The 16,632-nt window shown below is 48.7% G+C and overlaps 1 protein-coding gene across 1 annotated transcript; it reads left to right on the top strand.

Annotated features, from left to right (window-relative positions):
* Positions 1-2,798: 2,798 nt before the first annotated feature.
* Positions 2,799-10,915, top strand: LOC310906630 (opsin-5-like; the record flags this gene model as incomplete). The annotated part of the gene is made up of 4 exons (XM_083856049.1): positions 2,799-2,871; positions 6,194-6,487; positions 7,066-7,397; positions 8,221-10,915. 4 exons carry the CDS (start codon positions 2,799-2,801, stop codon positions 8,566-8,568), a joined length of 1,047 nt encoding a protein of 348 aa, XP_083712175.1. The 3' UTR covers positions 8,569-10,915.
* Positions 10,916-16,632: the final 5,717 nt, after the last annotated feature.

Below are 16,632 nucleotides of genomic sequence, written 5' to 3' on the forward strand. Positions count from 1 at the left end.
AAAAATGAATTTGTAGGACATTCTCACTGGGTACATCCAAACTCATATGCTGTTTTATGCCAACAATGGGAACTTGTTTTATACGTGTGTTCATATTTACATCAAATATGTGTGACAATTTCATGGTGAGTTTATTAACTTCATCCTTCTGTCTGCAAGTAAGTTTTCACAAAACAATTATAAAGTATGATCCTCCCCAAATCTGGGTCTATCAAGATATATAAACTTGGGCTGTTGTGAACAGATCATATGGCTTGATCTGATGTGCAGGAAGATGGTGATGAGCACAACTTGCTATTGTTAAACAACGCTTGAATAATGCACTGGGTTTGGGATCCGTCAGCTCTTCTGGTTTTAATAATTCATTTTCTTTTCTTCCATTTCGTAACTGGACTGTTGATGTAATCCTGCCCCATGTGAATGCTCAGTTGAGGGTTTCACAATAAATGAAATGCCATCTAAACCAGCATGAAAGAGCCACACAGTGTAATCTAAGGTGCCCACAAGAGCTGGCAGAGGACTGGCCTCCTGATGTAGCCAGTGGAGTCTCCAGTAATTAAATTATAATTAGCAATTAAATTCTCAGCAAATCGTTTTAATCTTACCCTTGGTCTCCTTGCTTGCCTGAAGAAAGGCAGTGTTTTATTTCAGTAGAGAGAGGTTGGACCATGTAACAAGTGGGAAAGCAGGAGATCTGGCTGGGACTGGGTGACATCAGGCTCCTTGAACTGAGCCCTCTGCCATGGTTTCACCATGAAAGGCCAAAAAGAAACATTAGGTGAGATGACTGCATAGCACAGGCCAGGAATTTTATCAATAAAGGGTTTTATCAGAATTAAAAGCTCTGTTTGAGAATTTTAAAACATTCAATCCTCATCCAGTGGCTGTGCCTTGAGAATCTAAATGTTTGCACTCAGGATAAGAGCAAAACTCAAGGGCAACATCTGTACCAGGGAACAAAACTCTTTGTTTTCAAGGCTGATGATGTTACTGCTTGCTGGGAACAATCCTGGGCTCGTTTTAGCTCACCTGTGCCTGGGAATGCCAGGACAGTGCCAGCTGGTCCAGGCCAAAGCATTGCCAGGTGCTGTTTTGTGAATTTAGCAAGGTGAGCATCAGATTCCAACCTCTTTGTATCTGGTATTGTGTAATTGTAAACCAATGAAATGGGTTTGTGTACTGGAGAAAGTGTCAGAATATGGCAAATTTCTACTTTCTGACAAAGGCTTTGTGTCCTTTGCTACTCTAACAGACATTTCTCCCTGTCCTTGTTCTGCCCAGGTGCTACAGAATCACCTCCACGTCCTGGCCATGCCCTTCCTGGCTACTGCAAAATTAACCCTGTCCTGGCCAGAACCAGGGCACTCCCCCAAAATCCTATCAAATGGTAACCTCTCTTTCTCACACAGACTACACTGAATTGACAAGGCTGTTTGAAACTCTCAGTACTGGGCATGTTTTTGAGCCATCACCTCTTCCCTTTTTTGTTCTATTCTGGTAAAAGAACTTCCTTTAATGATTAACACTGTATATATGCTACCTTCCTATGCTAAACTGAGTCTCACTTATACACCCCTGAGAGCACTGCAACAACCACCCACATTCATTCGTGCATTCAGCTGAATCTCCCCTGCTGAGGAACATTCAGTGAAGGACACCTGCACTGAACAGCTCATGAGCAGCTGCTGGGTTTCATGAGTTGGGTGGTGTCTTTATTCCAGAACTATGTGAGACTTTGAACAAAAAGGCACTGGAACAACAGCTGTGGAGTCTCCATGCTTGGAGATATATGGAACCCTGCTGAACCTAAAGGGTTCTCAACTCTCCCCGATTCCTACTTAGGGTGTTACTGCTGTACTTGAGCACCTAAATTCCACCTAAATCACACTTGAGATGCCTACATGCTCTTATGAATTAATGCTCTTATGCTCTTAAAAATTCCTTATTACAGAATCACAGAATGGTTTGGGCTGGAAGGGACCTTAAAGACCATCTAGTTCCAGCCCCTTGTCACAGGCAGGGATGCCACCCACTTAGCCATGTTGCTCATTATGGTGATTTTAGGCTCAGATATTATAAGGAGAAGGAACACATGGAGATGAGGTGTTCCTGTGGCTGCTTGCCAGGTCAGGACTCTGGAGTGTCACAGAGTGACCTCAGAGGTTGGTTCTCTTCTGGTACGCTACACTGGACAGAGCATCCTCTAGTTCTGCACTGGAGCAGCTCAGACAGTCCTGTCTTCAGTGGTGTGACTTTGATCCTGCTGAGCCCCTGCAGCAAACACCTTTCCTTTAACACTTCAACTCAGAGACTCTTGCCACAACCTCGTATCTCCCATACTCAGCCATAAAGCTGGAAAACAAAACTCCCGACCTTCCTTCCCTTGCCTGCCCCTTCAGCCTGGTTTTATTTCCCAGGGCTGCTGATGGTTGAAGAACAATTGGTTTTGCTCATCTGAGGGCATTTGTATTGTGAATCTTCCCGACAAGCCAAGGAGCAGAAGGGTGGGAGAGGAGGGGTGGGAGGAGAGCTGCTCTGCCAGCCAGGCAGGCGGGATCGCTCTGGCAGCAGCTCTGCCTGGCTTTCACTCTGCCTCCCAGGGGGAAATCCTTCCTCTCACTCCAGGCTTCTCCCCTGCCACACCAGAGGCAGGACAAGGAGGCAGCAGAAAGGTCCCTGCACTGCCAGCACCCAACACCAGCTCTCACCTGCAGCAGGCAAACCATGAGGACGAGCTCTTTGCTCCTGCAGCGTCTTCAGCCTTGATTGAAAACCTTCACCCATCTCCACAAGAGACCATGGAGGAGCAGTACATTTCCAAACTCCACCCAGTAGTGGATTATGGAGCTGGGGTCTTTCTTCTAATCATAGGTGAGTTGACAGCCTGCTCGTTTGCTTGGAGCCAGGGAACAGGATACAGGGATTCCCTGTCGGTGCTGTGGTCAGGCAGAAGAACCTGGAAGGAAATGACAGCAAATATTTCCCCACAGATTCCCCTGCTTAGTGCTTTGGAGTTGGTTGGCAGCCAGGATTAATCTCCACTCTTGGATTTGTAATCTTGTTTTGATGCTGAAGAATGGTCACCACAAATTTGCCTCTGTGGCATCACAAATATTTGAAATAAGTTGTCACGTTCTGTGGCATCTCAGCCCTGAGAACTGATCCAGGGCAGCTCAGTCCATGGGACTGGTCAGGGGAAAGCAGCTGTGGGCTGACCCTTGGTGGGGGAAGTGTTATTCTGCTTTGTCTTGGTAGGATGAACTGCTACAGAACAGCAGAGTGTTTCCAAATTGCAGTTCTGGGTTTTGCAGCAGCCTGTTTGCCCTGCTGCAGGCAGATTGGAAATGAAATACAAGTGGGGATAGTTACCAGTCCATGGCTTCAGTTATGTGTTTTCTTCCTTGTCTGCTTCTTGCATGTACACAGACATTTGTTTTCTACCCTCATGGATTTGGAGAGGAGTGGAACTTGTTTAGGCATGCTTTCCACCTCAATTTTTCCTAATATTCCTTCCTTCAGCTCGCCTGAAAACTCTGGTTGCCATAAGAAAGACAAGCCTATATTTTTATGTGCTTTAATACTTGAGGCTCTGGGCAGAAGTGCTGGACTTTAACACTTCATATTTCCTCTTGTTCTGCACAGCAAGGCACAAGTCAGGGTGAGAAAATTTTTACAAAACAATGAAGGGCTTTTTCAAGTCAGGATGCCAGCTCCCTTCTCCCAGAAATGTAAATGCATTTAGATGAAATTAAGGCAATGGGAAGAGACAATAAAAAAAGAGCTGGAGGCTGGGGCTCGCTGTGTTCATGTTCCACCATGCTGCAGCCTCACACCTCTCCTAAAGGACTTTGAGGCACTGAAACTCCAGGCACAGATTCCAGCATTGGGTCCAGAGCCCTGTGTGGCAGCCAGGCTCACTGCATCCTGCAGGGACTCTCAGAAATAAAGCAGGGAGCTGAACTGGAAACAGGTGCTGGATTTATCCATAGCTTTGCCACCTCACTGGGGCTGCACGTTTGTGCCCTGAAATGATGTTTTTATTGGGAACAAGGCCAGGGCACGGGTTGCAGCACTCACCACCAGCTGTTTGGTTACTGTCCCACAGTGGCAGCTCTGTCCTGGGCCAGCCAGCAGCCCACAGGCTGTGGGATGGAGGGCAACAGCTTCTGTCAGGGTAAAAGAGAAGCTGGGCCTGGATGTCACCTCTGATGACAGAGCTGCTTCTGCATCTTGTGTAAGGGTCGGGCTCTTATAAGAAGAAAGTGAACTGGGTTCATTTATCCTCCTGAAGCCTGAGGATGTTCTATTTTGGGACCCTCACTGTGAGAAGCAGAATGAGGGGCTGGAGTGACTCCAGAGAAGGGAACAGAGCTGGGGAAAGGGCTGGAGCACCAGGAGCAGCTGAGGGAGCTGGGGAAGGGGCTCAGCCTGGAGAAAAGGAGGCTCAGGGGGAACCTTCTGGCTCTGCACAACTCCCTGACAGGAGGGGACAGCCAGGGGGGGTTCAGGCCCTGCTCACAGATAACAAGTAACAGGACAAGAGGAAATTGCTTCAAGTTGCACCAGGGCAGGTTTAGTTTGGATATTAGGAAACATTTCTTCATGGAAAGGACTGTGAAGCATTGCAACAGGCTGCCCAGGGCAGTGGTGGAGGATTTAAAACCTGTGTGGATGTGGCATTTGGGGACATGCTTTAGAGGTGTCCTGGTCAGTGCTGGGAAATGCTTGGACCTGATGATCTTAGGGGTGTTTTTCCAATTGAAAGGATTCTATAATTCCATGTTCCAGCCTGTGGACAGTGCTCTGCCCATTGAGCTGCAAGTTGCTGCCAGCAAGTGGCCAAGCCCCCATGGGCATCATCCTGTGTGTGTAGACACAGAGATCCTGAGAGCTCAGGGAACTCTTCAAGGGCATCCAGAGGTGGCAAGTGAATGTGTTTGGTCAGAAGGTGAATGAAGGAGGGACATGGGGTCTCAGATTTGTGTCCCCATTTCAGTTAAGCCTTTCTCTTGACATCTCTGATGTTTTTGTACTTATGCCAATATATTTATTCTGTTTTATTGCATGTGCCTCTGTTAAGTGCTCTGTGGACACTTTAAGTGGTACCTGTGAGCAAATGCAGCCTTCCTGCATTCACAGCCACAAGGGAACATGACAGAATCTTTTTCCGTCTCCTTCTTTCATGTCTGACTTTAGAGGACACATTCTCAGGAAAACCTTTCATCAAAATGTTGCTACAGCACCATGTTCACTTGAAAGATGAGAGAAAATGAGTTGTTTGGTGTATGTACTTCTGACACTGCTGTCACCAGCACTTTGAAGCCCTGTGGCACACCTGAATAATGTATGTCTGACAGCTCCTTTTGCAAAGCAAGCTCTGGGTCTGTTGCATGCCCCTGGCTAAACAACTCCCACGGTCCCATTACTCTCAGTGACCACCAGAACAATCATGGGATCAGCAAGGACTCTGAGCTGCCCAGCCAGCACATGCCAAGGCAGCTCAGAGCCCAGTGCTGGGGCTCTAGTTGAAGATGAGTGAAGTCACAGAGAGGGAAGGCTTTGGGGAGTGCAGGGGACAGGTGGGCAGGATGGCTGGAGTACTTCAGCAGGAAGGAGAAGTGACGGTATTCTTTCTCAGTGCGAGAAATACATGGGCCGGCTAGAGTGGGTCCAGAGGAGGCCACAAAGATGCTCTGAGGGCTGGAGCACCTTCACTCTGGAGACAGGCTGGCAGAGCTGGGGGGTTCTCCTTGGAAAAGGCTACAGGGAGACCTCATTGTGGCCTTCCAGTACTTAAATGGAGCTTATAAAAAAGGCAGAAAGTGATTTTTCACACGGGCAGTCATAGGACACTCCAAACCCTGCCATGGGCAGGGACACCTTCCCCTATCCCAGGCTGCTCCAAGCCCTGCCCAACCTGGCCTTGGATACTACCAGGCATGGGGCAGCCACAATTTCTCTGGGCAACCTATGCCAGGCCCTCACTGCCATCCCAGGGAAGAACACCTAATATCAAATCTAAACCTGCTCTCTTTCAATTTAAAGCCATTCCCCCTTATCACTACATAACCTTGTAAGAAGCCCCTCCTCAGCTCTGCTGTAGCCCCTCTCAGGCACTTCACACACTTCCAATGGATTTCACAGTTGTGTTACCTGTGTGATATTCTTGTCTGCCTTGATCCTTCCCTTTCAGCCATCCTGACCATCCTGGGGAATTCAGCTGTCCTTGCCACGGCCGTGAAACGCTCCTCCCTGCTGAAGTCCCCGGAGCTGCTGACAGTGAACCTGGCAGTGGCTGACATTGGGATGGCCCTCAGCATGTACCCTCTGGCCATTGCATCTGCCTGGAACCACGCCTGGCTGGGGGGAGATGCCTCCTGTGTTTACTATGCCCTGATGGGTTTCCTCTTCGGGGTCTGCAGCATGATGACCCTGTGTGCCATGGCCGTGATCCGGTTCCTCGTCACCAACTCATCCAAATCCAACAGTGAGTAAATCTGGCTGCTCACCTGGAGGTGCTGTGCTTGGGCTGGGCTGCTCTGGGAGGTGCTTTGTGGAATGTGGTGTGGAATATTGGGTGAGTAACAACAGAATAAGCCTCAACTTTTAGTGCAATGTCAAATCGTGGTGTTCCCAGAAAGATCTGATTAAATTCTGTATGGAACAGTGAGGTTTTTCACTTCTCAGTTTTACCAAGTGAAACTACCTGAGAAAGGAAAGCACAAACGTTTTCCTGGACCAGACTGCCTTCCCTTCCTAATTGTATCCAAGCAGATACACTGGAATTTAAAAGGAATATTCTTCTAGCATTCTTGGGCTGGGACCACAGCACATTCAAAGTGAAATTGATCTTGTAATGCTCCCTGCCTAACTAAGCTCTGGATGAGCATTGAGAGCTGTGTTCAGGTCTCATCCAATCCTCTGACACCCTGTTTGTCTAGAAGCCCAAAGGTCAGAGACCTGCAGCAGCCCAGGTGTATCTGTAGCCACCATCCTTTTGTCTAAGAAAACCCCCATGTGGCTGGGATGGGATCCATATACTCTTGCTCTTCCTCTTTCTTGCAGGTAACAAAATCACCAAGAACACAGTGTGCATCCTGATTGCTTTTATCTGGCTCTACTCCTTGCTCTGGGCCATCCTGCCCTTGGTGGGCTGGGGCTACTATGGCCCTGAGCCCTTTGGCATCTCTTGTACAATAGCCTGGAGCAAGTTCCACAACTCCTCCAATGGTTTCTCCTTCATCCTGAGCATGTTCCTCCTGTGCACGGTCCTGCCTGCGCTGACCATCGTTGCCTGTTACTTAGGGATTGCCTGGAAGGTTCACAAAGCATACCAAGAGATCCAGAACATTGACAGGATCCCTAATGCAGCCAAACTGGAGAAGAAGCTGACCCTGGTGAGTTATTCCTGTGTGGGAAGAGTGTGCAGTAATCAGGGGCTGGCAGAGTGCTGGCTCTGCTCATGCACAGCTCACAAAATCATGGAATTACAGAGATCTACACAGAAATTCTGTATGGAAACAGGATTTTAATATATTAAGTATTAATATTTTTTTTTCCAAATATGCACTTCAGTTGTGCATTTCTTGTGGAAAAGGAGAATTGATCCAAGCTTGCTAGAGGCCAGTCATAGAATCACTGAATCATTAAGATTGGAAAATGTCTCTAAGATCATCAGGTCTAACCATTAATTCAGCACTGACAGATCCACCATTTAACCATGCCCCCAAGCATCACAGCAACACATTTTTATTAATGATGTTAATGACAGTGACTCCACCACTGCCCTGGGCAGTCTGTCCCAATGACTGACAACTCCTCTTGTGAAGAAATACTTCCTAATATCCAATCTAAACATCCCGTGGTGCATCCTGAGGGCATTTCCTCTTGTCCTTTCATTTTTCACCTGGAAGCAGAGCCTGATTTCCACCTGGCTCTACCCTTCAGGGAAGTTGTAGAGAGTGCTAAGGTTCTCCTGAGTCTCCTTTTCTGCAGGTTGAGCTCTCTCAGATCCTCCTCATCAGACTTGTGTTCCAGCCCCTTCCCCAGCTCCGTTCCCTTCTCTGGACACGCTCCAGCCCCTCAATGTCTCTGTTGTCAGGAGGGCTCAGCAAGCACAGCTCGGGGTGTTGCAGTCCGGGTGTGCCAGGGTATCCAACCCTGCCTGTGCCAGCTGCAAACAGAATCCCAGAATCCCAGAACAGCTCTGTTCCCTTGCAGATGGCCGTGCTCATCTCAGTGGCGTTCCTGAGCTCCTGGACTCCCTATGCAGCCGCCAGCTTCTGGTCCATCTTTAACTCCAGCGACTCCCTGCAGCCCGTGGTGACGCTGCTGCCCTGCCTGTTCGCCAAGTCCTCCACGGCTTACAACCCCCTCATTTACTACGTCTTCAGCAAGACTTTCCGCTGCGAGGTGAGGAAGCTGCGGTGCTGCTGCGGCTGGAGGGTTCACTACTTCGGCTCCGACAACTCGGCGGAGAACGCCGTGTCCACCTGGTGGAGCGGGAGGGACAACGTCCGTCTGTCCGCGGCGGCCAAGGCGGAGAGCCCGGGGGCTGCGGCTCCCTGAAGTGCGGCCCTGGGCTCACAGCACAGCTCAATCCCAGGTCCAAAGGAGCAGGGATGCAGCAAATGAGGTTGTCACAGCGTATCTTATGTCAATACAGAGGTTTAAGTATATATTTTTAAGCATCGTTCAAATATTGTCTTTAGGCGTCACAGAAAAAAAAAAAGAAAAAAAAACCATCTATTTTTTCCCCAAGCAAATCCACTTTATGTACCAAACATAAAATCATGTAAATTAAACTTATTTTCAGGTAAACAGAGATTTATTATTACTGTTGATTTTTTTTCCCCCTATACTTTTGATTTTTTTAAGGCAATCTCTCTGCCAACTAACTCTTGGCTCCAGCAGTAAACAGCCATCACAGAAAACCATAGGTTGCACACAGTGTTACCAAATAAACACAGCTGAGTGTGTAGTTTTCCAGCAATACAGACTGAAAACCATATGGGGAGCAAGAAATGTTCACTGCCAGGAAAAGGTGAGAATGTGGCTGCTCCTGAATGATTTAGGGATCTCTGGTTCATTGCTCTTTCCGAGGTGCAGCTCCAACTCCTCCAAACACAAGTCCAAGGAGCTGAGCAGCCTTGGTCGGATGAGGCTTGGTGGGAATGTGGCAGTCAGTGAAGGATGCCTTCTGTGTGTCCCAAATGGCACAGTGGGAAGGGAAGGGAGCTCTCAGCAAGGGGGAACTGTGTCCTTCAGCTGTTGCTGGCTGAGGTACAACAGCTCCTCTGCCACAGAAACTGTTGGAGCACTTCAGGATCGGAATTATTAAGGTTGGAAAAGATCTTTAAAATCATGTCCAACCATCAGCCCATCACCACTGAGTTCACCACTAAACCAAGTCCTCAAGTGTCACATCCACATATTTTGGGAACACTTCCAGGGATGGTGACTCTCTCACTCCTCTGGGCAGCCTGTTCCAGTGCCCTCCCACCCTTTCTCTGCAGCTGTTCTCTGTATAGGATGACACAAGGCATTCCCCAGGTCACCTTCCCAGCAGTGTCACCCTGCAGATGCAGTCCTGGCTCTCATGGCTTCCATGGGAGCTCCTGAGATCCCAAATTCTCCCCTGGCTAGGGCACTGACATGGCTGCAACTGAGAACAGAGCTTGCTGATTCAGTACAACCATAACAACAGGTTTGTTTGGTTGTTTTTTCTAAGTTTTGAGAAGGTAATTTATGGTCAAATCATAATTCCATGGTTATTTCCCACCCAGGCCTGGACTGTGCTGTCTTTTCAGAGATGGAAGTTGGATGCAAGCACTGAGTCCAGGAGTGAGTCTGGGCACCTCATGTTTGCAATCACCCGTGCAACTACCTTAATAACAAAAATTTCATCTAAAATCTCCAACATATCAGACCTCTCACATATTAGAAGATTTCTCACCACTAAGAAGAGGTTTACAGTGGAGACACTCAACATGAGCCAGGCACCTTTGGTTTCTTTCTTTCCATTGAGGATAAATGGAGCTCCCTACTCAGATGATGACACATAAAGTTAGATAATACAACTAAAACTCTGATTTGTATTAGAATAAGTTAGAATTCAATGCCTTACTTTGAAAAAGCTTCTAGGCAGTCTCTGGCTATTGAGGCATAGGAATAACTTACAGACTTTTTATAGAAAATTTCTGTTAATGGTCAATTTTCCGTCTGTAAAATTAAATGTGACTCACTTCAGAACAAAGATCAGTTATTTGAGAGAGGTCATTATTCCAGAAGTAGTTAGAGCATGAGGGTAACAGTGCAAAGCCTTGGATTCCACCCCATTACTTTGCCAGTAATACTGTGTAGCTCATACTTTGTTTTGGGCTCTTCTCTCATGCACGTAACAGACAGTTTTGCTGCTCATGAATGTAAAACACAAGTTGTTTGATGAAGGACTTCACAGAATCACAGAAACACAGAATCACAGAGTGGTTTGGGTTGGAAGGGACCTGAAAGATCATCTTGTTCCAATCCCTTCCACTACTCCAGGCTGCTCCAAGCCCCATCCAACCTGGCCTTGAACACTTCCAGGCATAGGGCAGCCACAACATAACTCTATTTATAACTCTATTTATCTATAGGTAGATAAACCACAATTTTTTGATTTCATGGCTTAATAAGATACAAATGCTGTACATGGCAGTAGCCTGTATAGCAGCAGCTGTGCACTGTGCTCTGTCCCCACCACTGCCCTTCCCTGAGAAGCCACCATTTCTCAAGTCAAAATGCTGCTGGATTCCATCCCATCTTGCTGAATGAGGAATCCTGCCAGAAAACTTCTAGGTCTACTATAACTGCCAAAAAAATTCAAAACAAGTTCTCTGCATGTGAGAGAGATCAGGCAAAAAAGATCAACCAAAGAACTTGTCCTGGATTTGTGAGATAAGAATGTATTCTATTTGCCATCTGTTGGAGGTGGGGGGCAGTTATCTTATCTCTTCCAAGAACAATGTCTCCCTCCGGGGAGATGTCTCCTGCTAATGGGCCATTAAGTGACTCACTGCATGACTGATAAGGTACATCATCCCATTGTGAGATGCTCCACCCAGAAGGAGGAACCAAGCATTCCTACCTGCATAAAATAAGCTTGGTCTAAGCCATCAGCCCAGTTTTTCTTCACTGGATTCCCAGAGGAACAGCCATCTTCACTGGATTCCCAGAGAAGCAGCTTCTTCCCTGCCGGATTCCCAGAGGAGGACCAGGCCCATCTACTCTATCACCAGACCTTCACAGAGAACTATACCCTTCTACAGGATCTCTGCTTCAGCAGCATTTCATCGGCCACTGCAGGAGGCACAGCCACCATCCAACTGGACTTTTACCAACACCCTGACTCCTCAGGGTGTCAGGTTTTCTGACTGTATCAGTAGTTTTGTTTGTACTAATTACATTTGTTGTTCTTTTTTTTTATTTTAGTTTTTTCTAGTAAATAACTATTATTCCCATTCCCATACCTTTGCCTGAGAGCTGGTTTTTTTTATTTTGAAATTGTGGTAATTCGGAGGGAGGGAGGGGGTTTACCTTTTCCACTTCACAGGAGGCTTTTGCCTTCCTTTACAGACTCCTGTCTTTTCAAACTAAGACAGATCTTGGCGCCCAACGTGGGGCTCGAGGGCATTGAAAGGAAAAAGGGAATAATAGTTTTTAAGTAATCTAATTGTGTGTACTGATATAGAAACATCTTTGAGTGTCACCATGTGGTCTAGCTTACCTTGGTTTGGGTGGCACGTGATCGTGGCTGTATTTCTCCCATTTGCAGGCCCTTATCTAGATATGGGTCCTATAACTAAGGCTACTGTGGCTGTTATCCAGTTTGGCTTATGGGTTAATAAGGTGAGGAATTCATGGATCTTTAACTTCCTCTGGAAGGCAGGTACATGGATTCAGAGCTATCATACACTAACTGTGTGTTTTTGGGGTTACCTTAATAATGGTACCTATTGTGAAGAAATGACACCAGGGGAGATTTTCTCCCAACCTTTTAACCATCTTTTTGGGTCTGCTCCACCAGTTTTTGAAGGGTTAAGATCCACTCTGAATGCTAGTGATGTCATACAATGGGTGGTGTTGTTGATATGCCTGTTATATTTAGCACTCAGAGATAAGGGAAGATTAACATGGAGAACTACCCTGACACCTGCCCCAGAGACTAGAGATGCTGCTGTTCCAGAGCCTGACCCTGCCCCACAGTCTGTCTCAGAAATGAACCACCCAGATTGGGTGGGGGTTCTGGTTAAGGAGATACGTGAGATGAGTCAGATGCTGAAGGAGTGCATTTCCCCAGCTATTGAGAAACCCTCACTTTGCCTTCAAGAGGGACAGCCAAATAGTACAGCAGTGGAACCCACAGGTGTTACAACTGTCCAGGGTCCAGCCGAACCACAAAGGCAGTCACAGCCAGCAGCAGTTGCCCCGGTAGAAACAAGGAGGTCTAAGATGAAAGCTGAGCACCCAGATAAGGATAGGAATGGAGGAACCTCACAACCCACAGGGGAGCCAGAGGTTGCAATCATCACTGAGTCCCTGAGGTACGAAAGTCTCCGTAACCTGCACAAAGACATTGTGCGACGGGGACGTGAGGCTTATACTACCTGGTTACTCCGGGTCTGGGATCTTATGGGTACAGGCGTGCAGCTGGATGGTGGTGAGGCAAGGAACTTGGGACCCTTGACCCAGGACTCAGGTATGAATCAGATTTTTGTAAGGGAGCCAGGGTCTCTTTCTCTCTGGGAGCGGCTTTTAATGAGTGTCAGAGAGAGGTTTGTCCACAGGGAAAGAATGCAGGAGCACCACCATAGGATGCGCTGGAAGACCCTTGAGGAAGGGATCCAACAGCTGAGGGAAGTAGCAATATTGGAGGTACTCTTCGGGAGGGATGGACAGCATGACAATGACCCCGACAAAGTCAGGTGCACAGGGCAAATGCTGTGGAGCCTAGCAAACCTTGGGCCATCTCAATACACCACTTTTATTGCAACAATTGATGCAGATACTAACCGAGAGACCGTGGGTTCTGTTGCCAACAAGCTGAGGAATTATGAGAGCATGATCAATGGCCCAATGCAGGCTCATATCTCAGCTGTGATTAAGGAGTTCAAAGAGGAGATGAGGGAGATGAGGGAGGAGATGAAGAAAGTTAATGCAGCCCCTGTGTGAGTTACAGGCCCCAAATTCAGTGCCCAACATTCCCCAGCTAGAGACAGAGGGTACACCCCAAGGGCCAATTTGTGGTTCTTCCTGCTTGACCATGGGGAAGACATGGGTAGGTGGGATGGGAAACCCACTTCTGTCCTGGCAGCACGGGTGCGTCAGCTCAAAGAGGGAAACTCTAACCGAGGAACTTCCACCAAGGTGAAGGTAGCCTCGACCTCCCATGACCGAGCTGCCGGGTATGATGTGTCAGATCCCCTTGAAGGAACCTCTAGTATGTATGCCCAGAAAGGGAATAATAACCAGTGTTAGAGGTGCCCTGTCTCTAGCCAGGGAGAGGCACGGGAAAACCGGATCTTCTGGACAGTGTGGATCCGATGGCCTGGCACATCAGAGCCACAAAAATATGATGCTTTAGTTGATACTGGTGCACAGTGTACTTTAATACCATCGGGACAGGTGGGGGCAGAGGCTGTTTCCATTGCTGGTGTGACAGGGGGATCTCAGCAACTGACCCTGGTGGAGGCCGAGGTGAGCCTGACCGGGAAGGAGTGGAAGAAACATTCTATTGTGACCGGCCCAGACGCTCCATGTATTCTAGGCATAGACTTTCTCCGGAACGGCTATTACAAAGACCCAAAGGGACTCAGGTGGGCTTTTGGAATAGCTGCTGTAGAGGCAGAGAACATTAAGCAGTTGAACACCTTGCCTGGATTATCAGAGAACCCGTCTGCAGTAGGACTCCTGAGGGTGGAAGAGCAACGTGTGCCAATTGCGACCTCGACAGTGCACCGCCGGCAATATCGGACAGATCGAGATGCTGTGATCCCCATCCACCGGATGATTCGTGAGCTGGAGAGCCAAGGGGTGGTCAGCAAAACTCACTCACCCTTCAACAGCCCCATCTGGCCTGTGCGCAAATCCGACAGAGAATGGAGATTGACTGTGGACTACCGTGGCTTGAATGAAGTGACTCCACCGCTGAGCGCTGCCGTGCCGGACATGCTGGAACTCCAGTACGAGCTGGAGTCCAAAGCAGCAAAGTGGTATGCCACTATTGACATTGCTAACGCGTTTTTCTCCATTCCTCTGGCAGCAGAATGCAGGCCTCAGTTTGCTTTCACGTGGAGAGGTGTGCAGTACACCTGGAACCGACTGCCCCAGGGGTGGAAACACAGCCCCACCATCTGCCATGGACTGATCCAGACTGCACTGGAAAAGGGTGAGGCTCCAGAACACCTGCAATACATCGATGACATCATTGTGTGGGGGAGCACAGTGGCAGAGGTGTTTGAGAAAGGAGAAAAAATCATCCAGATTCTCCTGAAAGCCGGTTTCGCCATTAAGAAGAGCAAAGTCAAAGGACCTGCCCGAGAGATCCAGTTCCTTGGAGTGAAATGGCAAGATGGACGCCGCCAGATTCCCACTGAGGTCATCAACAAGATCACGGCGATGTCTCCACCGACCAGCAAAAAGGAAACACAAGCTTTCCTGGGTGCCATAGGATTTTGGAGAATGCACATTCCCGAGTATAGCCAGATTGTGAGCCCTCTCTACCTGGTTACCCGCAAGAAGAACGATTTCCACTGGGGCCCTGAACAGCAGCAAGCCTTCACCCAGATCAAGCAGGAGATTGCTCATGCGGTAGCCCTTGGCCCAGTCAGGACGGGACCAGAGGTGAAGAACGTGCTCTACTCTGCAGCCGGGAACAATGGCTTGTCCTGGAGCCTTTGGCAGAAGGTGCCTGGTGAGACTCGAGGCCGACCCTTGGGATTCTGGAGCCGAGGTTACAGAGGGTCCGAAGCCAACTACACCCCAACAGAGAAAGAAATCTTGGCTGCCTATGAAGGAGTTCAAGCCGCCTCGGAGGTGATTGGCACGGAAGCACAACTCCTCCTGGCACCCCGACTCCCGGTGCTGGGCTGGATGTTCAAAGGAAAGGTTCCCACTACCCACCATGCCACTGATGCTACATGGAGCAAATGGATTGCCCTTATCACCCAGCGTGCCCGTATTGGAAATCCGAATCGCCCTGGGATTTTGGAGATAATTACGAACTGGCCGGAAGGTGAAAACTTCGGTCTCACTGATGATGAGGAACAGGAACAAGTGACAAGGGCTGAAGAAGCGCCACCATATAACCAACTACCAGCAGAAGAAACATGCTACGCTCTTTTCACTGACGGTTCTTGTCGCATCGTAGGGATAAACCGAAAGTGGAAAGCAGCCGTATGGAGCCCCACACGACAGGTTGCACAGGCTACCGAAGGAGAAGGTGGATCGAGCCAACTCGCTGAGCTCAAGGCTGTTCAGCTGGCCCTGGACATTGCTGAAAGGGAGAAGTGGCCAAGGCTCTACCTTTACACCGATTCGTGGATGGTAGCCAATGCTCTGTGGGGGTGGCTGGGAAGGTGGAGAAAGGCCAACTGGCAGCGCAGAGGAAAACCCATCTGGGCTGCTGATATATGGAAAGACATTGCCTCTCGGGTGGAGAAACTAACAGTGAAAGTCCGTCATGTAGATGCCCATGTCCCCAAAAGTCGGGCTAGTGAGGAGCACCGAAACAACGAGCAAGTAGATCAGGCAGCAAGAATAGAGGTGTCAAAGATAGACCTAGATTGGCACCATAAGGGGGAGTTGTTCCTGGCTCGATGGGCCCATGATGCGTCAGGTCATCAGGGCAGAGATGCCACCTACAAGTGGGCACGAGACCGAGGGGTGGACCTAACCATGGACAGCATTTCTCAGGTTATCCATGACTGTGAGACGTGTGCTGCCATCAAACAGGCCAAGCGGGTGAAGCCCCTATGGTATGGTGGACGGTGGTCCAAGTACAAGTATGGGGAGGCCTGGCAGATAGACTACATCACACTGCCCCAGACACGCCAAGGCAAGCGCTACGTGCTGACCATGGTAGAAGCCACCACTGGATGGCTGGAGACCTACCCTGTGCCTCATGCCACCGCCCGGAACACCATCTTAGGCCTGGAAAAGCAAGTCCTGTGGAGACATGGCACCCCTGAGAGAATAGAGTCGGACAACGGAACCCATTTCAAGAACGGCCTTATCAACACCTGGGCCAGAGAACATGGTATCGAATGGATATATCATATTCCCTATCATGCTCCAGCTGCCGGCAAAGTTGAACGGTGCAACGGACTCCTTAAGACCACCCTGAAGGCACTTGGTGGTGGAACTTTTAGAAACTGGGAAATGAACCTGGCAAAAGCAACCTGGATGGTCAACACCCGAGGGTCCATCAATCGAGCTGGTCCTGCCCAGTCTGAACCCGTGCACACAGTAGATGGAGATAAAGTCCCTGTGGTACATATGAAAGGTATTTTAGGAAAAACTGTTTGGATTAATCCCACCTCAGGCAAAGACAAACCCATCCGTGGGATTGTTTTTGCTCAAGGACCTGGTTAT

This window comes from Zosterops lateralis (assembly GCF_965231275.1).
Source record: "Zosterops lateralis genome assembly, chromosome: 3".
In the NCBI taxonomy this organism is placed as follows: domain Eukaryota; kingdom Metazoa; phylum Chordata; class Aves; order Passeriformes; family Zosteropidae; genus Zosterops; species Zosterops lateralis.